Raw genomic sequence first — 26,069 nt, forward strand, 5'->3', positions numbered from 1 at the left:
ATACAGCTATGATATATCTACAATTAACACACAGGTAATGAACACAAGCCTAAGTCACCATCCTGGAACATTAATTGTCTGCATATATGCACGTATTACTAAGGATTTACCTGTTCTCACAAATATATAGTAGTCTTTTGCACATTACGTTAAGATAAAAAGATGAGAATTCTTCCAGTGTAAAAGAACATACTAATGCTTCTGCACAGAAATAATAAATTTCTACTTATTCAGACAAAATAAGGAAAAAAGTGAAATAGCAATCAAAAGGTCTAAACACAGCATAAAAAGTGTATTAGAAAGTATGTAATATTGTTTTAGTTTATATACCTGGTTTAGGCTTCTGTGGTGATCGCTGTACAAACACTGCATGACCCTAAAGATAAACATATATTTTTAACATTGTTCATCTCACAAATGTGTTACACTAGCTATGATTGATGAACTGTTTTTAAATATTAAACCAATACAAATTGTTTACATCAGGGGAAGGGAGGGATGAGAGCGATTTTTACATTCTGTCACTGACTTTTTTTCTCAAGAAAAGGTAATTATTGAACATACTTAGACCAGTATAAAAGATGCGCTTTGGCAGACCTTTATTTTTTCAGTGGCATACTTTCTGGAAATACTAGCATGCTATGTGCAAAGCTGACTTACTATGTGCAAAGATGAGTTACTAACTTGACCTAAGGTGATGACAAGCAATCATGTGATTTCACCCAAAGCAGCATTTTTGAACTATCAGAGTGCTACATGCAAGTCAAAGCTTACTCTCAGAAATAAGTTGCTGTAACATTGACATACTTAACAGACCATGACACCCAATGAGAAAGAGGGAAAAAAAAAATTATTTCAAAATCAGTTAGTCTTGAAAGATGACTGAACATCTCCACTCCACAGAGCAGATTTTAGCACAGTATTTAAAGTCAAAACAAAACACACACACACCCCCAACACACACCCTTCTGTATGTCAAGCTCAAGGTGGTATTCCCATCAAAGCAAAGTTGAAAACCAAGATTTAGCACCTGCACAGAACCAAGCGCTTTCTTTCCATAGCACAGCACACACATCACCTTAAGAGATAAAATGTCTAGTATCTTATGCTAACACAGCTCTTAAAGTACTTCATTTTGTCCACAGAACACACAGGGAAAAAAAATATCTTTAGTGATCTAACCAATTTCTAATGAGACTCCGTACTGGAATGGTAAATTCAATTTACCTCTACTTTTAATTTCTGCTTCGGAAGAATAACACTAGGCCAGCTAGCCTGCATTTTGCAGCAGCAACACCTGAATAAATAACTCATAACTGAACTCTCCAAGCAGCAAGAAGATTAACTACTATAGTGTTTTCTAAGGCTCCTTAAGCATAGCAAGCCAGGGAAAATAACAGTAAAGGAAAGCAATCTTGCAAGTATTAAAACAGAAGAGTGCTACAGTTTATTCAATGAAAGAAACAACTAAATACGTAGAAGCTTTATTGGGCACAAAAGGCTAGAGAAAAATTGTAAGACATGACAAGAACACAGAATGGGTGAACACTGCTGTTAATTTGCAGACTTGAACTTACATGAACTAAGCTGTGATTGCTCTGCAGTTACAGGAAGTGAATCTGTCACTTGGAGATATAGCATCCCCAATATGGCCTAGATACACAGCCAAACAGTTGGTCAAGTTCTCCTAACAGGACCTGTACATCACCATCTCGTTTCACATAGCTGTATATGCACTAAATAAAACTTACTCAATAAGAGGATACACAGTATCTATGCTGTACACCAATTTAGTACTTCTGAAAGTGAATAACAGTGGTGTAAGGTACTTTTGCATCAGTTTGAATTAATCAACACTAGCAATTACTCTGCAGATCAGATATAGGTATAAACTCCACTGGAACATCTTGCAAGTTTTTCATCTAGTTCCAATCCTACTTACCAATTCACAGCAAGATTTACGACCAGCATAAAAAGCCAGGCCTGCAGACTCAGACTTGAATACAGGTTCACCCATGGTACATGATCCTGAGAGAAAAGAATGATGAGAAAGGCATGAAGGGAAGAAGCAACTAACACATGCTTTGCAAGACTTGAAATGATCACAACATTAAATTATTCTTTGCAAGAGTTTCACGAAAGATGTGTTCTTGTTTTCACACAACATAGGTTAATGCGCGAAACAATATCTTAACGAATCAGTCAAAAGCTAGTTAAATCGACTGACATTCTCCCAAGTCCCCGATGCCAGACAGTACTCCAGCGCGCACCCTCACACCAGATCGGCAGCAGAGGGAGTGGCAGTTCTTACCAGCCGGGGAGGGTGCGGCATCCCAGAGCTATTGCCACGTCCCAGGTGAGCAGAGTTAAAGCCCCGGGCAGCCCCGCCTGATAGACTCAGCGCGGCAGCCCCGGCCCAGGCCGCGCATCCCTCGGCGGCTCGCCTGGCAGCGCCCGTCCCTTCCGCAGTCCCGCCAAAGGCGAGGCTAGAGCCGGCCGGGCTCCCCGCCGCCGTGACACCCCGAGGCTCGCCACTGACGTGTCGCAGCCCAGCGTTTCCCGTCGGGACAGCCCTGCCCATGCTCGCTCCTCCTAGCAATAAAGAGCTTCAGCGAGCTGGAGGAGCTCCGCCGCTGCTCTCAGCGCCGACAGCACCAGTGCCCGCCTCAGGCTGACCGAACTGGGCCCGGAGTCACTCCGCCGGCAGCTCCGCAGAGATGGGCATCACCCTCCCGGACACAGCCCCACATGGACGAAGGGGGCTCAGGAGCCCAGCGAGACACGGGGCGGTGGGAAGCACCCGCCGCCGCCGCTGCCGCCCCACTCACCAGCCGCCGCCGCCTCAGCCGCTACCCCTGGACTCCGTAGGCCCGCAGCAGCTCCCACCCGCACCCAGCGGCGCTCTGCCGAGTGGCTGGCTGCCGCCTGACGTCAGGGAACTCACAGGCTCCGCGCCGGTTGCCGCGAGAGGGCCCAACGCTGTGGGTTGTGGGTGCGCATGTGCGGGCGGAGGCGCGCTTGCTTCCTGCTCTTTCCTCCCTGGCTAGGCCGTGACCCCGAAAGGGAGGAGGCAGGGGGACGGGACGGGGGTGCGGGCCGGGTGGGGAGGAGGTTGTAGGCCGGTAGCACAGCGGTTCCTGTGTGTGGGGCGAGCGAAACCGCGGGCGGGGCTGAAAAGAAGGGGGTCGTGCCCCCACGACCGGGAAACCTGTGACAGCGTCTGACCGTGTCCTCTGTGTGCCGTCCTCCCCTCCTCTCCGCACTCTCCATTCCCGCCCCCATTCCCCCCGTAGTTTGAGGGAAGAGACGGACATGGTTGAAAACTCTCCAGCCCCACTGCCGGAAAGGGCAATATATGGATTTGCTCTTTTTTTAGGATCGTGGTTTGGCTTCAGTAAGTATACCGTGTGCTGAGTACTTCACCAGAAAGCGTTGCTTTGTTTACGAGGCAAATGTAGTTCCCGATAAGACCGCCTGGAAAGGATCAAACTTGTATGACACCGTCTGTTGCAAGGGTGTGTGGTGAACTATGATGAACAAACCTGTCTGCTGTTACAGAGATTTGTCATTGCTTTTTGTAATTTCTTCGTGTTTTGTCTGTTTTGAACCTTATTACGGGACCTTTAGTAGTATTACAGAGACAAATTACAAAATTCTCTGCATTCTTTTGTTAGCTTATTTTACTTGAATTGCATACATGGTTGTTACTCAGTAACTACTGTTGATGCTCGTGGTGTAACCTTCCCCACCCAAATACTGAAATTAAAAAAGTCATTATGGCCAACAGCAATGGAGAATGATTAGGGTTACACCAGTATTTCTTTATTGATGTGACAGATGCTTTGTCATATCATAGAGTACCACAACCATTCTTGGCAAAGCATGACCTAGACTAGATGTCCCAGCACCCTGGCCAGCTGGATCTTAAAAGTATTCAGTGTTGGAGAACCCACAACTTCCCTGGGGAGATTCTTCCAGTGGCTGGTTGTTCTCATTGTGAAAAATTTTCCTGTGTCCAGTTGGAATCTTCCCAGGAATAACGTGTGCGCATTACCCCTCATCTTTTCCATGTGACTCCTTGTAAAAAGGGAGTCTCCATCCTCTTTGTAGCCATCCTTTAAACAGTGGGGCAAATACCCTGCATGCTTCCATAGGACCAAGGCTTGAGAGAGTGAGGGCACCTTTTCAGCACAAGGTGCTGCAACTATACTGTACTCAAACAATAAACCAGGATCCTACCGTAAGTCTTTCTCACCCTTAAAAAGTAAGAAGAAATGAAAGTATTTGATTTCTGTTACTGTTACAGGAAGCCACTGCAGTTCTACAGCTTGTGTCACTGTTTGGCTACTAATCTGTTCCCCTCAAGTTTTGTTAAACTTTTGTCTGTATTTGTTAGGAAACAAAATTTCTTGTTATTGTTTTTGTTAACATGAAAATGATTATCTTGCCAGCAGTATTTCCAGTAACAGCATCTGACCAGTTCTATCCAAGCACTGTAATTCTACCAACTTTTCTCAACCACATAATTCACCGTGTGATTATTTTCTGCTGTTTTCCACATTGAGAGGCGTTTGACATCCTTTTACTGAGGGCTTTCTCTGTTTTGCCATTCAACTTGCAAGAAATTGTCTGTCTGTACAGGACATCAGAAAGTAAATGTTAAAGCAAATATAAAAATGACACCATATAACCACCTACAAAACATTGTCCCTGTGTTGGGCAGGTGTTGTGCCTGAGACGCATATTCTACAATGTTTTGGTTGAGCTACTTTGGTTTAAATAGTGTAAAAGCAAAATATTGCTCTAAAACTAGGGAAGGAAGTGTAAACCGCTATCAATTGTACTGTTGTGATCTCTTTAATTCTTTCATGCAGTGTTGTACCTCATCTGGGCTTATGTTCCCGAGACTTGGCTGTTCTCACTGGGACTAACATACTGGCCTCAAAAGTAAGTTCAGCCAGTTGAACTTTTTCGCCTGAATATGTGTAAGTGTCGGACACCCTTAAATATCCTCAAATAACAAAAGTTGGGGTTTTTTGTTGTTTGGTTGTGGTTTTTTTTATATAGTGGCCCTGTATTTAATCCAGGTTTTGATGATAAAGGACTCTAATCTTTCTGAAGCATTTTTTTATGTAGATAAGTGTCTATGGTGAGAAAAGCGATAGTATTTGGATGTTTTGTGATAAATTTGTTCTCAGGAACTTTGCCAGTGGAAATACAGTAAACTTCATCGAATCATAATAGTAGTAGTTAGGTTTGGAAAGGACCTTAAGATCATCTAATTCCATCCCCACTGTCATGGGCAGGAACTACACACACTAAACTGTGTCACCCAAGACTCCATCCAACCTGGCCTTGAGCACTGCCAGGAATGGAGCATTTACCACTTCTTTGGATAACCTGGTCCAATGCCCCACCACCTTCACAGTAAAAAACTTCATTCTTTTATCTAACCTAAACTTCCCCTGTTTAACTTTGAATGTTACCCCTTGATGTTTATTTAAAGATTTAAGTATTTCCTGAGCCCCATACTTTGGCCAAAAAGCGGCCAGTGGCTGAATACTTTTCTTTCTCCATATAAAACAACAGTACTGTATCATCTTTTCCTGTCTTTTCCATATGTATAAGACATATCTTTCCAGTTTTTCAACATCCTCCCTAAGAGACTTTCTGGAGGAATGTTATTCCTGGGATGATTCCTCTCATCCCTTTTCCTTAGGCCTGTCTGTGGTACAATGATAGTATTCTTTTTAACCACAAAGTGTATCTTCAAAACATAATTTAAAAAACCCCCAACACATAGGTAAGAAATCTATTTGAGGATCTATACCAGACTAGCTTTGGTGACTCTGCAGTCAGTAATAATGGGAGAGGCCACAGCCTCTATTCAGAGGTGGTGTTTTCTTCTCCTCTTGGCTGAGTTTGTGCGAGATACAGTAACAACTGCTATATTAAAACTGTTGTATCATTAGGTGTTTGTTATTATGATATGTGAATTTTAAAACCTTCTTCCTCAGATACTGGGCAGTTGCTTTGCCGGTGTATCTACTGGTTGCTGTAGGAATTGGTTATATATTACTTTTTGGTATTAACATGATGAGTACAGCTCCACTTAACTCCACACATACTATTACAGGTAATTTTAGTGGTTTTTCTGTTTTGGCTTTTTTAATTTTGATACTCAACTGGTAATTTCTGTAAATGTATATATGTAGCTCTATATAATATAAACCAAATTTTAAGCCTTTAAATACTTTGATTTAGAAAAGGAGTTCTTGGAAGTACTGAAGGACTAGAATGAAAAGATAGCCATGAGCCGGACTCTTCCCTCTATGCCATCATATTGTAGTGGTTTCCAACTAGCAAAGAGTACTTTGTTGGTAAAACAGACCACTTTGGAGGAACAGGGGTTAGGCATGTAAAGATCTGAAAGGTTAGCACCTTGCATTATGAACTAGTGAAGAGTGTCATGGGAAGAAGGGTGTGACTACCTGCGTGGCAGTGGCAGAAGTGGGAAGGCAAGGAAGAGTCAATGTGGTGCAGAGGAGGATGTTGTGGTATTGAGGCATGATTAAATATGTCAGTGATTGCCTGTGTAAAAAAGCTGTTCTTCAGTTTTTCTCTCAGCTTTTGTGTAGCCTTTACTCCTGCCAAGGAGACATGTTCTAGGCATTCACAACATTCTCCAGGCAGCTGCACCTTCTTCCACATGCACTTCCACTTCCTATTTGCAGGTGTCAGAAAAAACACAGACAACAAAATTTGGCACAAAATTTACCTATTGCTAAAGCAACTGCTGAAGTTGCATTCTTTCACCAAACTATGTACATAGTAGTAGTACATTACAGTGCACTACTAAGGAAAAGCAATCCGTTGAGGCTGTAGTTCAAATGCATTACTCCAATGCTGCTGTCAAGAACTGCCATTTAGTCACCTTTGTGTTCCTGGGCTCTCATTGACACTCCCATGTCACCTTCCCTTTTGATGTCAACCCAAGAGTTTGTGTGACTGTATGGCGGGTGGGACAGGGTACCTACTATGTTTGAAAAACAACTGTATTTGAAAGTTTCCTTTTTCAGAGGGAGAAGTTCTGTAATTGTGTTCAAAACGCATCTGTAAAAAAGGAATGGATGCTGTGTCATGATGGGAACAAGCAGCCAAGATAAAGGGAGGGTGGACTGCATCTCTCAGCAAAAATTCTAGTACAGTGTTCAAACTACAGGCTGAGCTATTCAGTCTGGGCTTTTTTGTTTGTTCTTTTTATCCTTGGATAGTTAAGATTTGATGTCATACAGCATCTTAAACCAAGTCCCAGAGAGTGATTTCAGCAGGAGGGTGGGGTTGATTTCTTCAGGGGCTCTACTAAGACATCTTGATGTAAAGTGTTTCTGATGGCCATCTTATTATACCTCAGCAAGATGGGCTTTTCAGCATTACTTATAGCAGATGAATTTATGCAGTGTTTCATTACATAATGTTGCTTGAAAGGAAAAAAAAAAATCTATAATAAATGAAATGTTCTTATTCTTTCCTGTAGATAACTATGCAAAAAAGCAGCAGCAGAAGAAATTCCAAGAAGAAGCAATTCCAGCACTGAGGGATATTTCCATCAGTGAAGTAAACAGAATGTTTTTCCTTTCTGAAAAAGGGATCCGCAGTAGTAGGTAGTCATTAAGATCTGTTTGAATAAAGGAGTAGTACAAGTGTTACATAAGGAAAATCAAAACCTCTCCAAGCTAAAAGTAACCCAGTGTCTTTCTACTTGCAGAAGAAAGTTGGGGGTTTTGTGGGTTTTTTGTTTTTTGTTTGGGTTTTGTGTTGTTTTTTTTTTTTTCCCCTGAATCTAACTAAATTTATGGTTACATATTTCCCTGAGATGGCTTGATTTTATTATACATGCACCTTAATAACATGCCGTGGTATGAGAATTATGCCACATTAATTTCTCTAACCATTCTTGTGAGTTTAAAATGTTCTATTGTGTGCATATTTCTGCTTGTAATTTTCCTCCACGAATGAAAGAAATAGCTTTCAAACATAGCGTAATTCTGTTTCTCTTTGAATTCAGCGAGGGAAAATGTGTTCCACTGGTCAAATGGAAGTTATGTTAATTTGAAGTTTTTACATTGTAAATATACAGTTCTTATCTGTAAATATTAATAAAATGTAGCCAACTTTTGCTTGTTAAAGTTAGTGGTTTTCCTGTGATTCTATGATATTTGTTCTGGGCAAAGGTGTATAGTGGTCCACTTTTCTTTACACAATTATTTACTCAGCAAAATATGTTGATTTCCTCCCTCTTGGCCCAGACCAGTGGGTTTCTTGAAATGCAAAGATTGCCAGAAATAAGGAAGGTGGATTGTGAAGATTTTTCTGAAACAAATCTCGAAATGACTTTTTTTAAACCACTCTTAAGAATACTGAAAACTAGATTCTGGAAACACAGGAACAGGCAGGTCCATATTATAGCGTAGGTTATAGCAGAAGGTGCAGTAACTTGTTATGGCAGTGGTTCAGATGTTTCTGAAACAGTGGATTTTCTTTCAGGTGTGCATTACTGTGCAGAGAAAGTTTTTATTGCCTTTCGTCCAAGAGTCACACACCTGGTTATCTTCAGCAGTCAAGGTTATTCAGCTTGGTTATGAAAGCCAGGGGATAGAGCTTCATTATTGTTTGTTAGGTCTGTAAGCCAACTTCTGACCAGCAGAGAATTTAGTTAAAAACATCACTATTTCATTAAAAGGTAATAAAGTTTTGAAAATTTCTGTGAAGAATCTTAGCCAGTTCCTTTAGAAAATGGTCAAAACAACCATCAGTTGCTGTGGGAAGTCTTAAGACCTGGTAACAGTCAATCTAATATAAATAGAAAATCTGTTGTTTTTTCATCCTCTTTAGTAGTTTGCTATTTTTTTCCACCTGTGTTTGAAGAAAAAACCCAAACCTGCTAGGTGTTGCGGGTAGGAGAAAAATACCTTCTTAAGAAAGGCAAAAATACATTTCAACATTTCACTCTGAAATGGTAAATTTTAGGTATATTGTTGTTTGGGGACATTTCACAAGAGTGAGTGTTTGTACATAAGCCTGATGACTGCAGATTGGTACAATGTTTGTTTGATAGTTATAGGCATGGTTGTGAACTTTTGTTTTTCAGTTTGCCCCCAGTTGCTATTGTTTCCCCCTCCTGCCATGCTTTTGCCCTTCTGTTAATTTTAATTTATGTGCTCAAACATATATGGGGTGGATTCAAGATTTTGTGATCAACAGACATGAAGGTGTATTTACTCTTGTGAATTCTGTAATGTTGTAGACACTGAACTATTGGCTGTAATTTTTTTTTTTGTGTAATTTCTACTTGTGTTCTGCATTCCTTTTGCTTTCTGAGAAGGCAATTTCGGTTTTAATTCTAAATTGACAGCAAGTGAAGGCCACGTTTCTGGTATCATTTGATGTAGGGATTAATTTAGTCCCCTGTTAAGGATACCCAAATCCCTTCAGGATAAAGAAAAGCTACTGGAAAATGCCCTCAAGCCCTGAAAGCACACAAATTAAAGGACTGTAAGCCTTCGACAAAGATTGTATCAGTGATGAATCTGCCATTTCATTTAACTGCAGACTTCACAATTATGGGAAAACTAACAGAGGTACTTAAGTGAGTAGGCAAAGTGGGGCCATTTGTTTAAGTAAAACTTGCAGGCATGAAACTCAATCTTTGCTTTTCTATCACTACTGTGTAGTGGTGCTTCAAAGGCACTGTAGTGACCTTTTCTTCAACTTAAGAGTAATGTTTGACACTTCAGAAATTGCCTCTGTGATCAAAATAAAGCCAGTTGTCTAAAAAAATCTGTTGTTGTCATTGGGCTAACAAATGCATTGTAGGGAATTGCAGGTATTTGGGATCCGTCATTTCACTGTCTTGCCTGTGACTGTGATTAAGGAAAAGATATGCAACTCTGCTGGCAAAAAGAAGAGAGAGTCACCCTTTTGTAAATGTACAGCACACTTACAGCTGTAGTTATTTAGTGGGTTTTATATAGACTTTGCCTTAAATATTATTCAGAAAAAAAAAAAACCAAACCTGAAATGATTGAACTGTGTTGCTACTAGTGCCTTTCTTTACAAAACATACCTGTTTACAGATGGGATATCGGGTATCCGTTCTTCTCAGAGACTGAAGAAAAACTAAATAAATAAAGGCAAAACCCTAAATTTGCCCCCATTTTCACCCTTTTGACTTCCTCATGATATACTGTTATAGCACAACCTCTAGTAACAGAGTTACACCAACTGCATTGTCCTTGCTGAAATAAATGATGAAACCGCAGCCTTGCATTTTAATGCACCTTCTAGGATTCTTCTGCAGTTTTTATATATTGGAGACTGATGGTATTTTACACATTTTGCTATAAATGTGATCTTGTAAAGCAGGTTCCCCCAAATGGTGTTTGAATGAATGTCTATGTAGACATGTCACAAAAAAAAAAAGCTGTTCTGTTTAGAATGAAAAGGTGATATGCCAAAGGTAATAATAGAGCTTTGGTTGCTGAATTTGTGTATACATGGTAGAGTATGTCTCTCTGTTTTCCACCTTAGCTGTAAGGAGAAGAGTAGTAGCAACACAGACTGTGTTTATGATGTTGAAGTTGAGAAGTACTGAAAGAGAGTCATGCAACTGATTTAAAAAGGGAAGCTATCTTGAAACTGATTTTGGTCTTTTTCATTGTACTGTATTGAATGCCATAAGCATGGATGCTTCAGTGCAAATGTATGGTGTATGCATGTGAAGTAGTAGAAGAGCTAAATTCTTTGTGTAGCCGCATAATTTCATTCTAAGCATTGGTAGAAGAATCTGCCACTTTGACGTTAACAGTGAGCTACAGCAAAAGAGGTAAATGATCTTTTGTGAAGTTCAAATGTATAAAGCCCATGAAGTAAAATATGCAGGCACACATGAGTAAGAGGTTAGCACGATGTTTGTGTTTACTGTTCCTGCAGATTGGATGGCTGGAAGAAGAAAAGGAAAGAAAAAGCAACACAGCATCTCAAATGTTATTTCAGTTTCTAGACATAAAAGTGATGCCCTTGCAGGAAAAGAAAGAACTTGTTTCAGCAGCAGTGAAATGGAGTTGTCTTTCTCCTTGAGATACGCAGGTACACTTTTGCTGTTACCTAATGCATTCTGAAGTGTACAGGCTGTCTTAAAAATATTTTAGCTTACTATGAAATGCTGTCATCTTGATTTGATGATCTTTAAAATAATCATTGTTTGTGATTGGGGATATAAGCAAAAACGTAAGTAACAAATTACTCTAGATATTTTATGGCAAAGCTCATATACCAGTAAGTGCCATCAAAGACCGTCTCATATGAATCAGAAAGCTGTAATATTAGATGGTTATATTGTTGTTGCAAGCAGCATTTCTGTAAAGTTAAAAATTGTCCTGGGTCGGGCGGGCTTATACTGCCTATGAAGCAGGTAGTGTGCCTGGAGCTTTTCTAAGAGCAGGAGTGTGGAAAATGTATGTTTTAGTTCCACAGTGCAGATCTCTCTGGTGGTTCATTGGTACACCTCCATGCAAGGTGGACTATAAACATTAAAAATGCAACTCTACCTCCAACAGCAAGTAAAGTGTATACAAGAAATGATGGTAAAGTAATAGTAACAGGTTTTTACATTCTTTTTAGTGGGACTTGAGATGCTGTGAGTTAAATCAGGAAAAGTTAGGCTAAAAATATACCTTAAGGAGGAGAAGCGATAACTTTAGAAACAGTGAACTTCCCAACTCTCGTTCAATATGAGAATGGAGGTAATGTGAGGTAGTCTAAATAGTGTTTGACTCTTCTTCCTCTTCTCCCCTGCTCCAGCATTCTGTGCCATGAGAGTGTAACATTGATATCTTAGCTGAATCTCTAGCAATTCAGTTTGATAACTTTGATTAGAGTAATAAGAAGTTACGAGTTCTTTGCCTTAATACAGTGTTTCTCTAATACCTAATTCACATTCATGCCGAAGCTCCCACCAACGGAAACTTACCACTAAAGCTCTTTTGAAAAAACAGCTTTTTGAGTACTTGCTTTCTTTACCAGGCAGTTTCATTTTGGGGTGTAAATGATAAAGCATTTCTGACTTACAAACAGAACAGTTAATAAATGATTTTGTGTAAATAAATTTTGTTCCATAATGCATCTTTTCCATCGGCACTTGAGTCTGAGTGGCTAAAATGTTTAACTCAAAGTCCTGCTTGCTGCTGTACTATTAGATCTCCAGTCAGCTCTAAAACAACTGAGATGAATGTTTTTTTTATATGCCTCCCTCTATTCATGAATGGAACTGTATTCTGAGGAGAAAGTTTTGGAAGCATTTAGTCTTGTTCTGCCAGTTCCCTTACACAGAAATTGGCAAAGTAAATTTTGTTGGCATGCTGTGCAGTTTCTGTATCAACTTAAATCTCAACCTTTTGCTTAAATCAGCTGATAGTTTAAACCAGTCTGAAAATCACGATTATATTGAATGTAATTTTAAGTAGTATATGTTTCAGAGAAGGGGGTGAATTTTGCTTCCTGAGCTTATAAAGCTGCTATTTGGAAAATTGCTTTTTCTCAGTTGTGGCAACTCAGTCCTACTGCTGTTGTCATTCTCTCAGTATAAATGTAGCTTAGGAAAAAAATGTGATTGTGATAGTTGGTTTTTTCCTTAATACAAATTATTACTGCATTACTAGTAATAATTTGGCATTATTTTATAAAGAACACTCAAAGAACTTTAATGTCATGCAAGGATATTATTCCCTTGGATCTATGTATCCTCCAAGATCTTGTCTTGGAAGATCTTAGAAGTAGAATTCAAGACTGTTTTATGAGCATACTTTAATTTTGATTTTTCACATGAATACATGCAATAGAAATATAAAAGTGTAGGCATTGTCTGAATAACTCCCCAGCATTCATGTACAAGTGGAATATGAACTTGTCTTTTGCTCTTGTAATTTTAGACAAAGATAATCAAAAGGTAGCATTTGCTGGAAGTGAACTACTAAGGGAAGTTATGTGGAACAGAGATCTTGAGCCAACAAATCAATTTGTAAAATGCTGTGTTTCTAGTCTTGTCTTTGAAGTAGTAAGCTCATGATGGACTTACTATATGGGGATGCTTTGTTATCTTTTTCCTGTAAATGATGGATCATTTTGAGGTTACTGAAATCTTAGCAAGGTCAAACTGCAGGTGAAGAAACAAACCAGAGCTGACAGCTGAAAGTTAACTCCAGCCAAATAATAGAGATGCTATATTTCTATTAGTTCACTTTTAGTCTTCTCTTAATTATTAACAACCTGTAAGGGATCACAATGCATATTTTATTTAGTGTGCAAATAAGGGTACTTTAATGTTGTAACATGAAAAGACAGTTATTTGACAAAAAGAAAAAAAAAATCAAAATGGCTGGCTTGACAGGAAAAGGATAATACAGGTTTGGCTTTGTCTAATGATTGCAGTTAAATATTGCTAGTCAGGTAAATAGTATGGTAATGTTACCTTAATTTGAAATGGAATTTGACAATACAGGAGAAATCAAACGGAATGTGTAGCTGAGACTGAGAAATGGAATCAGTTCAGACCAATGCAATGTTGTCAGACTTTAGCAGATGTGCAAGATGATTTGTTTGAATATTTCTAACAGCCTTTGGCAATATTGACATTCACTATCCAACAGCATTTGTCTAATAACAGCGTCTGTTCTACTGCTTTAAAGAACACACTTTTATTAAGATATTTTTTTTCTGTTCCAGAGGTGTGGATTTTTAACAGCACTTACTTATGTCATGAAATCTACATCTGATGCATTGGGGATGTAGCCTGTTTGCGAATATTAAAATGGCTGTTTCATGGGAGACCAAAGATAAATATGGCTAATATCCTGCCTCCAACACTGGCTAATGATGCCTGCTATAATAGTAAGAGCAAAGATTAGAGAAAGAAGCTAGTAATGTTTCCCCAGAATGCTTCCCCAGCCTGCAACAATATGAAGCTTCTGAACCAGATGTTATATGTTTATATTTTTTCATGAAAATCTTTAATTTACTTTTTATAAGTAGGTAAACTCTTAATTTCAAGAACATCACAGCATAATCACAAGTTGGGTTAAGTATTACTTCCTTTTGTTTTGAACTTGCTTCTTGCTACTTAAATTTCATATTCAGTCATTCTCTCCAAGCCACTCAAGGTAGTATAGACAATCTTTATCATAGAATCACAATCATGGAATGGTTTGTGGTTTCCATGGGCTGGAAGGGTCCAACCCCTTGCCATGTGCAGGGACACTTTCCACTAGACCAGGTTGCTCAAAGCCCTGTGGCACCAACCTGGCCTTGATATACTTAGTCACATCTTCAGGCTGAAAAGTTCTGATTGGTTTCATTGTTTGTGTAATCTATGTACTTGATCATCCTTCCCCGCCCCCCCCCTCTTTATTCCATTCATGTCAGATATGAATATAATTTTCCAAGATACAGTAGACCTATCACTCTCATTCTGGGTAGCTGATCTGCACTTTCTCAGTGGCCTCTTGTCTGGGATTTGCTGTATCTGGAAATTCTGAACAAGTTAAAAATGTTCAGATTCTAAGATTCGTGTTACCACAAAACTTGGAATAAGGTGCCCCATCCAGTATTGATGTGGTTCTGTTAGTATGTATGGCCACTGTCTACACTGTATCTTGTGTTCTTGCATTGTCTGTTTTACTAGTTACCCTACTGGAAGCTGCTCTGACTGACCAACAGTCTTGGAAAATAGTTATTACACTGAAGGCAGTGCTGTCTATTTCTCAAAATATTCAGAAGACTTCATCAACCAAAAACTGACTTAGGACCTGGCAGTGTTCTGCCATGCTGCTGCCAGCAAGTCCAGGAGGCTTTTTTGTGCATCTCAGTTAGACATTTGCCAGTTCAGACTGGTTGACCACCAGCTGTCTGGAGTTAATAACCAGTCCTCAACATCATCACATAGTTCCACCTTGGTGGTACTTATCCCTCCAGCTCAAAAAATCTCTCCTAAATACAGGAAGATAAGTCTCAGTTGCAGCTGAAGCTGGCCTCCATTTATCTCATGTGTTCCTGCAGCTGTTAGTTCATCATTGCTATCCTGCAACAGTAGTAACACCCGCTCTTGCCATGCATCTATGTCCGCAAGCATGCAGTGGTCAGAAATGGTTAGAAAACTGGTGTTTTCTAAAAATGGGACCACAGCCCACTGCTTGGCATTTGCAGGGCAGGCACTGGAGCTATAAAGGAGAAAGTAAGAGGCAGCATGGTCTCAACAGAAAGGTAAGGATTAGCAAGGAAGAACCTACAGAGTGTGCCTTTTACATAATGCATCCCTAAATGGTGACAATGTCTGTGTAAGGCAAATGGCTCTTCACTGTTGTGTGTTGGGAAGCACTGTGCTATGTGGGGATCATGTGGTAATTGCCATTTCCACAGGGGATGGAGTTGGTTCCTTCAACATACCCATCCAGGTTCCAGTAATCCTCAATGAAGGCCTGAGAAATTCAGCAGTAACCAGGTTGGTTTGGGGCATAGCACAGATTAATATGGCAGAGCAGCTGCACAATTATCTTAAGAGGCGAGAAAAAGCCCTGTTCAGAACTCTAAGGTGAGCATGAAACACCAAATGTTGGGAGTGAACTCATCTGAACACTGATGGAGATGAGAGGTTCTTGCAAGGAAGAAGTTGGGACTTTATGTACAATAATTTGACTGCTGTATAGAATATGTCATCACCAGCCTGTTAAGTGATCTTTGATGCTTTTCTGTTTGTTTGTGCTACAGACTGAATAATGATGAAGCTGGGGCATAAGTAATTTTAGTATACCATATGAGAGAAGTGAAAGACCTTTAAAATGTCTGTATTTTAGTTCCATGTGTTGGGACGTGAAGATGTGGAGATGGTGAGTGGGTGAAATGTGAAAGTTGAATTTTTGTGTGTCACACCAGGGTTTATAACTTCAACTGGTTTGTGTAATTTCGTATGTTACAGGATGCTGTCTTCTTGTGTAAATTTAATTAATATCTACTTTTTAGTATGTAAATTAAAATTGTAAAAAAATCCTCTAATATATTAATTCAGTTGGAATCTGAATTTGCTATCCTAAGAATTTAAAACACTATCACGTTGTTTAATAATAGTTCATTGTGCTAAGAGGAAGACCTGACACACAGGGTAAGTGGCTCTGACAGCCATCTGACCTACCAACAGTAGTGTAGAAAAGATCGAGAATCTTGGATTCTGCCTTTGCCTTGTCTCTGGAGAAACTACGGGGAGAGTTTTGTTAGAGATAAGGTACCCGAAGCATAATAATTATTGAAACATAGCAGGGCTAAGTGTCTAATCCTTGAGCTAAATAAAAAATGCTGGCACAGCAAGACAAGTACTGGCAAAATCTCTGAGCATACACAATTTATGCAAACAAAAGGTTAAGTGGACCAGGTTATACCAATTCTCTGAATGAAACAAACTGTGCTGAAAAAGCAGGTTTTGCTAGTGAAATAACAGTGTTGGAATAAATGTGTCTACATTTACTGTAGATAATTATGAAGATCAGTAACTTAAGTCTTCCTGAACATTAATTTAAAAGAAATATCAAGGTAGTAGGATACATATTTAAGCCTCACCAGATGAGAATAAGCAGTAGGTCAGTTATATTAAAATCATAGATTCAAGCGCACTAAGCTATAGAGATAAGATTTATGTATTTTGGTGAAGACAAAAAGGTAGCACATAGTGGTTTAACATATCGTTCATAGTTTTTAATAATGACTTTTTTCTGACTGACACTAAGGCACTTCTCCAATGACAGGGAAGAACCTGATGTCAGAATAAACATTCCCCCAGAGCTAATAAGCAATAGTCCTTGCATTTTAAATAGTTTCTTCCTTAGATTCAAACATTATGTTTCAAAGCTTTTGGGTTATTTTGGCTCTGTACATTATATTATTTTGCCCCATAATCAATTCTATTTTCATTTTATCAGGACTGCAAAGTAAAAAATAGTAATTAAGTTCAGTGTTCTTAATGTTCTTAATCCATGTTACTTAAACCAACTTGATTCAAACCTTATAATCTTCTGTTCAGCTTCAGGGTTTTATTTAAAAGTCTCTGAAAACACAAAACGATTTCCTCTTAGTTTCCAGTTGCATTCACTCATTCTTTCTGGTAGGATAGTTATAAATAGTTTGAGCTTTGATGTATTTCTTTGTTTGGTCAGATGTTTATCCGTATGTTTCTGACAGTTCTTTTTTTATCTTTCAAGTTTTTTCATTTTTATTTTGTGTTTGTCAAGGCTGACCCACTGCTCATTCTTAGGCTGAACTGATTTCTTCATCTTCCTCAGAGTCAGCGTCATCATTGTAGAAGTGAATTGTGGCTTGTACTGGAAAACTTGCCAGAATCTTCTCTCCGATGTTATTAAGAAACTTTTGGGATTTGGACTTGGGCAAATAAAGTCTAGTAAGAAAACACATTTTAAGAAAAAAAGTAAAACTCTGTGATGCTTTCGCAGCTAAGCTAAACTAGCCTGAGTGTTAAAGTCTATTTTTATCTTTCTTTGGAGAGAGAAAAATCGTAGGGTTCCTTGTCTCTTAAAATAAAGTTGCTTAATAAAAGGTAATGTTGATTTTAAGTTATCTTAGTTGCTTTGGGCATATTGCGTATTGAATTTATCTAAGGTCCCACCCTGGTACAGTGTTGCCAGGGCAGTGATGCATGCTTGAGATTGTTTGGTTTGGTTCTAGCGCAGTTCACAATGGAAGTGTCCCATGCAATGGGTAAAGTTTGAGGAGTGTTTTGGGATTCTGGAATAAGATACCAGGTTAAGATTGGGGTGAGCTGCCTGTTGCACAGCAGCTGATCTGAGTGAATCTTGTGTCTCCAGATGGAGGGAGGAGGCAGCATACGCTGAGAGAGATTTCTTTCAAAATTCATACTGTTTTGTACTGAAATCATAAATGTCTTAATTTACATTTCAGGTTTTCTCCAGCTTTCTCACTAAAGCAAAAACTTATGTGGTCTGTACACATATGCATTTTTTGTGCATAGGTATTCACTTTGTCCCTATTTCAGTTAAATTTGACAGTGATAAAGGTCACACAGATTTTAGGGTTCTACAACTTGTTTACAAGTGCATGTAGAGAAGAGGGATACTCTGTTAATTTTCCTCCTCTAAATTAAAGTCCAAATCAGGAGTTTCTACATAATTAAGCCTTAAAGAATCCAGATGATAGTGGAAACCTTTATAAATCCCCCAAGCACAGGAAAAGTTTCACCTGCAATTCAGCTTTTATTCAAGAGCAAATTTAAGCAACCTTAAGACACAGATCTATAACAAGTCACATTCCATTAGCAGCTGTTCACATTAATTAATATTTAGGCTTTGTGGGCTTCTTATCATATTAGATGAGGCAGAAGAGCATTATTTCTTTCCAGATTACTTTTTTCTTATTATTATTTTTACCATGTTGTTTCAGGTTCTCTTCAGCCTGGGTATCAGTCCTCATGGAGGGATAAAAAAAAAAAATCCATGGAGTCTGGTGAGTAGATAAACTCCATTATTAAAAAGAGATACTCCAGGGACAACCTAATACTTCTCCTGAGAAGAAATATATCTTTTCTTGGAAGGTGTCACTTTTCCTGTATCTGGTGATAGGATTTAACTCACCTGACTGGATGTTGAAATCCCAGGGCTCCTTTTGATCTAAAATTTACTAGTTGACCATCCAGTTCTGACTGTAAAGAGACATTTTTATTAATTAGAACAGGCTAAAAATGAAGATTTCACTTTTTATTTCTACAGCTAACCATAAAATTCTACAGCAATGTTGCTTTAATTTTTTTCATCTGTGCTGCTTGTTGTTTTACTCTGGCTAAATGTACTTCAGAGAATAAATGCGTCCAGTCTGCTAATAGTTGCACATTTATCAAGGGATTTGAACTTGTACATCTTATGAGCCATGAAGCTGTACATTTTGCTGAAGTTCTCATGGAATACTGTAGTGACTGATAAGCTAATAACACCACCAAATGCAAGTTCAGTGATTGGAAAAGGAAAAATCTATTTTCAGTCAGTTTAAAGGAATGGGAAGTTAGGGTTTGTAATTTCAGCTGGGATAGAGTTAATTTTCTTCCTAATAGCTGGTGCAGTGATATATTTTGGCTTTAGTGTGAGAATAATGCTGATAACACGCTGATATTTTAGTTGTTGCTAAGTAGTGCTTACTATAAGTAAAGGACTTTTTATTTTCTCGTGTTCAGTAAGGAGGAGTGCAAGAAGCTGGTAGGGAGCATGGCCAGGACAGCTGACCTGAACTAACCAAAGGGATATTCCATACCATAGAACATCATTCCTGGTATATAAACTGGGGAAGAATATGCCAGGAGGAGCCAGTCGTTGCTCAGGTCAGGCTGGGTATCAGTCAGTGGATGGTGAGCAATTGTACTGTGCATCCAGTTGTCTTTCTTGGGTTTTATTTCTGTCTTTCTTTTTTTATTGTCCCCCTTTTCATGACAATTATTATTGTTATTATAATCATTATTATATCTTATTTCAATTACTAAACTGTTCTTATCTCAACCCATGGGTTTTAGCTTTTTTCTTGTTCTCCTCCTCATCCCACTGGAGATGGTGTGGGAGAGCTGCAGTGAGCAAGCAGCTGCGTGGTACTTAGCTGCCAACTGGAGTTAAACCACAAGGGAGTTCTATCAAATACCTCTTAAGTACACTGACCCATCGTTTGGACTTGGAATGTTCAAGCTTAACCAAAGATCACACGAGCACATTAAAGAGTCCAAACAGTTAAGAGCCAGCTGGCATCTCATATTTCTATGCAACAAGCAATAAAAAGCAAGCATTTTGATACAATAGGGAAGGTAGAAACATATATTTTAAGTATCAAATTTTAATTTAGCACAAAATAAATTCATTCAAATTAAGGTCAGAATGAAACTCGATAATTTGTAATTGTCAATGTTACTAAATCCTGTTAGGATTAAACCTGAAAGCATCTCCCAAAATCACAGGGCCCTTTCTAGGGTCCTCTTCTAGGCATGTATTTTCTTCCATATCTTAAACCAAAAAGACTTTTTTCCTCCTATCAACCTGATGTTACATAAAATACAGATACTTAGCTTTGCTGTAGTAGAACTCCTGTTGAACAGAATCTAGAAACCATCCACTGTACTACAAACAAAGACGACTTTTGCCAATGTCAGAGTAATTAATCTGTCTTTCAGTGGAAGTAGGCTTCAGCCTGGATATTTTGGTGGGCCCCAAAAAGCCCCAGGCTGTGGACTGAGCAAGAGATCTTACAGAATTACCTCTACCTTTTATGTTGGCCTATTGCTCTCATACCCACCTGTTTGTCTTGTAGCCAAAATGATTTGTCTTCAGGCTATTAGTTTTTTGCTTAAGGGTTTTTTTATGTTTAATCAGGAGACTTATTTGCTTTGTTTCCACAGTACTAAGTAAAATGGACTCCTGATCTGGCTGAACACTGTAGATGTGATCATAATGTCTGTGTTAAATACCATTTTTCTCCTTTCATATTTACATTAAAATTAAACCAGCCTTTTTTATTGACCTATATTTTTTACTCTCTTCTGTTTGGAGTATATATTATTTTCTAATAATTCTATATGTAATAATAATATTGATTAAACACACATTATATGCTTTTCCTTCTCATGCTAAAATAGACCATTTCTGAAAAGCGATTCTAATAAAAGCCAATTGCAACATCTAACTCCATTTCTCTACAGCAGAAAATGTTCATTATGTTATGTTATAGATATACAATAGTAAATTTAAATTACTCTGTCATTTTTATTTGGTCATAAATAATGTAACTGAATTTAAGTAGTAGGAAAAATGTTACTTTTATACAAGGAAAAGGATATTATGTGTAGGTAACCATAGGGAATATTGTAACACATGTTCTGGGCAATAGAGGTAATATTAGTTTATTTTTTAGCAGTAGTTTCATATTTCATCACTTTTTTCTTGAATCAGTTTCTCAGGTTAGATTCTTATATGTATATTCTTAAACATTATTTTTTGTTACTACACAGAGGATATTGAAACTTCTATTTGCTTCACTCCAGTATTTGGAGTGTCAACTGATCTGTAAAGCATTGGCATTTGTATGTATGCACTGCAGAAAATAACAGTAGGCAGCATGCAACTAACTAGCAAAGCCATTGTGTTTAATCTATCTTTGAAGGCCACCTGCTAGACACCTCAGTAACTGTGCTGAAGATACTTGCCTTCCACACCTGTGGGCTGTAGGTTTGCATTAGCAACTCTTCCCACCTAGGCACCACACAAAGTATCTAAGCATCTTTCCTTCTCTGTGACCCAGTTAAAAAATACAAGGGCTTCCTAAAGCCCTCCTTTAGTCCTCATTAGGTCCCAAGCTACAGAGACATCTAGGATACTGGAGCAGTATGGATGTGAGGTAAAGTGTAGTTGAGAAGGATCTGAGAAGCTTCTGGCAGGAAGGAGAAAAGTAAAAAAATTGAAACCAATTGTTACAGTTAAGCTTAGATTGAAACAATGCCACGCTGTGAGCAGGAATGTGGCAAACTTCCTATATGGTTTGTTTTTCTCACTCAAGTGGGTGGAATCCCAAGTGTAAATTAAAACTTTTGAGCTGGTTGAATAAAATTTTCTCCAAAACCATAACATCAGTAATAAATCATAACTTCCTGATTTCAGAAACCTTAGTTTCTTGAAATCTTCCCTGTAAGCATGTGCTCTCAAGAGTCAGACTCCTTTTATCCACAGCAGTTTACAGATGTCTCTGGCAAAACTTGGAACACTGCTGGGAAGGGCATTCTTCCTTAGGCTTTCATAAGGCGCCTGCAGGGAAGAGTAAGTCACTCCTTCAGATGTGTACAGTTACAGTCTCCATCATCAGCAGATAAAAAGTGCAAGGTAAAGAGGTGATGCAGGTGTTAAAATGTAATAATAGAAATCAGGAATTTTTAAAGACTTGCATTAAGAAGACTTGTTTTATTATGCTGAGCCTTTGGTAAAAAGTTGAAGATGTGACTGCATATCAAATGCTGCAAAAACTTATTCAGGTGCTTAGAACTAAGCAGGGCATTTCAACAGGTATTTAAAGTTTGGGACCAAGACTGAATGTGCTTCAATCTCTGTTTTTGTTCTTTGAGCCTAACAAATCTTCCTACATGATTAAATAAATTTAACAATCACAGTGCCTTTCAAACACTCTTGGCAATTAAGAGCTACCTTAAAATCCAGTTTTGTGTTCATTTCCTAACTGGTTTAGCTATAGCAATATCCCTCCAAGAAAAACCAATCAATAAAATTGTGCACATGAAAGTCCATTTTTTTTTTAAATTCATCTTAAAGTAATTATCATTCCAACTCCCCCTATACACAAAATACCACTACAGAATAGGCCTGTAAATTTCAAACTGAAGATACTGTTATTTTTCTTATAATTAAGTAAATAAAAACTGCTGTTAAAATAAGAGTTGAGTAAGCAGTGCTTTCTACAGCTCTTTAAGAACTGATAATGATTCTATATGTGATACAAAACTAGAGATACTCTTAGCCATTATCATGTTCAGAACACTTTAATTTGAACCATATTTCCTAACACTGAAGAAAGGTTCACTTCACTTCCTGTGTTCAAATAGTTTCAATTTCTGCACCTGTTTTCTATAAGGGATTGTTTTTTTTTTTTCAGAATTTAGTCTCACCATTTGTTGATTCTCTGTCATCTCACTGTCTCTGGCTGTGATCGTCCAGGGCCTCCATAAGGCAGGGCTGCTGAAAAATTAAGGTAGAGTAGTGCTCCTACAGTTAATTCTTCTGAAAATATCCATACAGTACAGCTTCTTTTGTTAGATTCTGCTGGCATCTTTTGGAATAATGTAATTTTTTCTTTTTAACACATTTTGATTTGGTAAATCTGATTTCTATGGCAATATTAGTCTCTCTTCTGTCCACAGTGATTAAACAAACTAGACAATTGCTTGCACATTTTTAACTAAGGTGTTATTTCACAACTCAAAGCAGCTGCATTGAACTCCAAATGATGATGTAATTGATACTGAAATCTTTTTATTTATGCAGCACTGCTACAAAATAAAAAGTATCCCTCCCTCTCTGACAGACTGTCTAAATACAGATTCCATGTTGGCATTGACTGGCTGGTTAGTTATTGAGCAAGCAACTCCAGCATTCAGCTGACATGGGCAATCTGATCTAATTAGTTTAAGAGAGCATGTGCAGTGGTAGATGCTACATATGCCTCTTGTTTGGCAGCAGGTACTTACAATTAAGGATGCTCTTTTTAAAACTACTTTCCACCTCTGCTGCTGTGTAACAGATCCATACAGTTGGGGAAAGATATGAAGGATCAATAAACATAATAATAACAACAATATTTTGTTAACAGTAACAACAATAATTTTTTGTCACAATCTTAATTTTCATTTACTTCGTACATTAATTTTCAGTTACTTCAAACATTTATAAGTTCTGAAATATTTGACTGAAAGGGATTAAATATCAGCAAAACAAATAAAATACCTGTTGCAAGTGAAACATTTTCAGGAACATTTTGCCCGTCTGAAATTGGAAATTATTTTCTGTTTATTCAACGCTAAAATTACAGTCGGTTTTTAAAAGGAAGCTGCAGAAAAAAGGTCTCCCTGTGCCTGCCTTACCTCGCTGGGTGCTCCCTTGCCCGGGGTGGTGGGCGCTGCTGCTGCTGCTGTTGGGTGCCCTGGGAGCGATGACAGACACATTGCACTGCGGCCTGGAGCAGGAGACTTGCAGCTGCACCCTCCATGGCATTTGATGGTCTGAAGCCTGGTGGCTGGGCTCTTGCCTGGGCCTTTCAGCCCCTCCTTTAACTTAATTTACCTAAAACAAACACGGCCTCAGGTAAAAGGGGAGAAACTGTCCTTAATGAGATTTCTTTTGACTCACTGAAAGAGTTCAAAGATGGGGCTCTCAGGTTGGCAGGCTGTCCTGGGGACAGCACTGCTAGGGAAACGTAGGCTTTTTGTTTTGTTAGCAAATCCCATAGAAAATAATCCAGGCCTTTACCTTTCTGTCTGTTTTACAAAATCTGTATTTGCTCTATATGAAATAGACGATGTAAATACACTTTCTGCATGTTCTGAGAAAACTCATCCATACCCTGTCCTAAAAAAAGTTTAACAGAGACTCGAAGAGAATTTAAAATGTACAATAATTTTTAAAGTACTGAAGTATTTTCCACGCCGTTACTTAAAAAAAGATACCAAAATTAGTGAAGGTGAGAGGTTTTAAAGGCATGCCTAGTGACTTCATCAGGACTACAGGGATGTTCCTTTAATTTATTGCTATCTGATGAATGGAGAAGAAAGCTTATGTCAAGAAAGATTACTTTGTCTATAAAAGAATCACGGTTATGAATGCCATCAATTTGAGGAATCTTTTGAAGTATACAATATATGTTTTAAGCCTACAAATACTGAATAGAAATAGACTTCCAAACTTTCTTCCCACTGTTTTCATTCATAACATGCATAATTTGTAGCCTGTTACACTGTGCAAGAACAAATATTACCTGGTGGCTGGCATCATCTGGTTTTTATTGTGATGGTTCATTGCTGCAGTTCACTTTGTTTCCTTTGTTTCCCAACTACTGCAGATAACGTGAGAGGATTATAAGAACCTAAAGCTGAATTCTCTTTCCACTGGTGCTAATACGCATTGACATCAAAGGGAACAGAGTCAGCTCCCACATATAATTAGTTTCTGCTGTGAACTTTCTTCCCAGAAAGCAAAAAATAATTTTGTTTGCTGAACATGGAATGTTTGTTGATTTTTAGTATGAATTAGGTCCCTTCTAGCTGATAACAGCTGAAGAAACCATCAAGTCAGTCAGTTTGAGAGGACACTGAAAATTCTCGGTGGGAGTCAAATCCCTCTGCGGTAAGCCCTGCGGCTCTCTCTTGAGATCCAGCTGGAAGGAGCACATGTCCAGTCAGCAAGAAGGAAAGGAGGGGCCAGACTCACAGGTGAAAACCACTGGATACATTCTCCTGGAAGCATTATTTTCCCCTGAAATTGTTTTGCATTAGAAAACATTGTATATACAAATTTGCGCGGGGTTTTTGTGCATTCTACTGATCTTGCTTAAATCTAAATATCTTTCTTACGACGAGGAGCAGCTTAGGTCAGATTTGAAAGTCATTGTCTTACGTTGGTTCAAATTACACGGCTGTGTTGGGTGCCTGGCACTCCTAAGACTGCTGAAAGCAACAGTGTGAGACGGGTTCTGATGTTTTTGAAGTGGTCTTCAGGAGCAGAGTCTGGGATTCAATTTGTTAAGGTCTAATTCTTAACATCTTGGGTCATTTCCCGAGGTGAGCAGCTCCAGAGAGGAGCCTTCAGCACCGGAGCCAGGGGAAACCCCGCGTCCCGGAGCCTCAGTTCCTGGCGGCGAGAGCCACCGAGGGAGCCTCGAGCCCTCGCCAGGCCTTGCCCGGGAGCCGCAGCTCCGCTGAGGCGAGCAGGGACTCACAGGGGGCGCGGGAGCGGCGCGTGGCGCGGCGGTTGGCGTCGGCAGCGCGAGCGGGCAGCGGGAGGGATGGGGAGCGCTCGCCTCAGGGCCAGGGCCCGCTCTGGGAGCTCTGCTCTGGCTGCCCCCGCGGTGGCGGCGTCGGCACCGGCACCAGACAGAGCCGATGAGAGGGGGGGCTGCAGCGCGGAGCTCGGGGTGCAGAGAGCGCCTGCACCGGAGTCGTGAGCAGAGGGTGCGCCATGGGCAGGGCTGCACTCGGTGCCCTGGTGGAGGCCCTCCTGCAGCAGGGGCTGAGCTGCGGGACGCTGGCGGTAGCTGAAAGGTGTCAGGGAAGCTGAGAGAGCTGGGCTGCTTGCTCCAGGCCCGAACTGTCCAGGGTCCACAGGCATCAATCATAGCACATACAGAAAAGGAAAAGGGCGGTAATCAAGGGACCTGGGAGCTAGTTACAAAACAAAAAAAAAAAAAGGAGGAAGAGG

At 39.3% G+C, this 26,069-nt stretch overlaps 3 protein-coding genes across 7 annotated transcripts in view; 1 reads left to right on the top strand and 2 right to left on the bottom strand.

The window, feature by feature from the left end:
* The window catches only part of TTC3 (tetratricopeptide repeat domain 3), a 69,797-nt gene extending 67,582 nt beyond the window's left edge, over window positions 1-2,215 (bottom strand). The window contains exons 1-2 of the mRNA XM_061453603.1: window positions 1,943-2,215; window positions 331-376 (exon numbers count right to left, since the gene is read on the bottom strand). Of these exons, the coding sequence (XP_061309587.1) occupies window positions 331-376; window positions 1,943-2,017 (121 nt within the window). The 5' untranslated portion in view covers window positions 2,018-2,215. The remainder of the gene's footprint in view (window positions 1-330; window positions 377-1,942) is intronic.
* An 834-nt stretch (window positions 2,216-3,049) lies between these two features.
* On the top strand, window positions 3,050-17,399 carry PIGP (phosphatidylinositol glycan anchor biosynthesis class P). Of its 5 annotated transcripts, XM_061453577.1 has the most exons (6): window positions 3,050-3,100; window positions 3,300-3,394; window positions 4,875-4,947; window positions 6,018-6,136; window positions 7,538-7,617; window positions 10,993-11,213. In XM_061453577.1, exons 2-6 carry the CDS (start codon window positions 3,313-3,315, stop codon window positions 11,137-11,139), a joined length of 501 nt encoding a protein of 166 aa, XP_061309561.1. In that variant the 5' UTR covers window positions 3,050-3,100; window positions 3,300-3,312; the 3' UTR covers window positions 11,140-11,213. The 5 variants fall into 5 exon arrangements, with proteins under 5 accessions (XP_061309561.1, XP_061309560.1, XP_061309562.1 ...); XM_061453576.1 differs by lacking the exon at window positions 3,050-3,100 and having other exon boundaries at window positions 3,208-3,394; window positions 10,993-11,210; XM_061453578.1 differs by lacking the exons at window positions 3,050-3,100; window positions 10,993-11,213 and adding an exon at window positions 17,301-17,399 and having other exon boundaries at window positions 3,210-3,394.
* RIPPLY3 (ripply transcriptional repressor 3) lies at window positions 16,776-25,589 on the bottom strand. Its single transcript, XM_061453581.1, has 4 exons — window positions 25,269-25,589; window positions 22,769-22,838; window positions 18,705-18,772; window positions 16,776-17,494 (listed from the first exon to the last, which is right to left on the bottom strand). The coding sequence occupies exons 2-4, from the start codon at window positions 22,787-22,789 to the stop codon at window positions 17,350-17,352; spliced, it is 234 nt and encodes a 77-aa protein (XP_061309565.1). The 5' UTR covers window positions 22,790-22,838; window positions 25,269-25,589; the 3' UTR covers window positions 16,776-17,349.
* Between the last annotated feature and the right edge of the window lie 480 nt (window positions 25,590-26,069).

The sequence above is a fragment of the Pezoporus flaviventris genome, unplaced genomic scaffold, assembly GCF_033815535.1.
Source record: "Pezoporus flaviventris isolate CSIRO_AGI_PZ_B2104156 unplaced genomic scaffold, CSIRO_AGI_Pfla_v1 ptg000015l, whole genome shotgun sequence".
Classification (NCBI taxonomy): domain Eukaryota; kingdom Metazoa; phylum Chordata; class Aves; order Psittaciformes; family Psittacidae; genus Pezoporus; species Pezoporus flaviventris.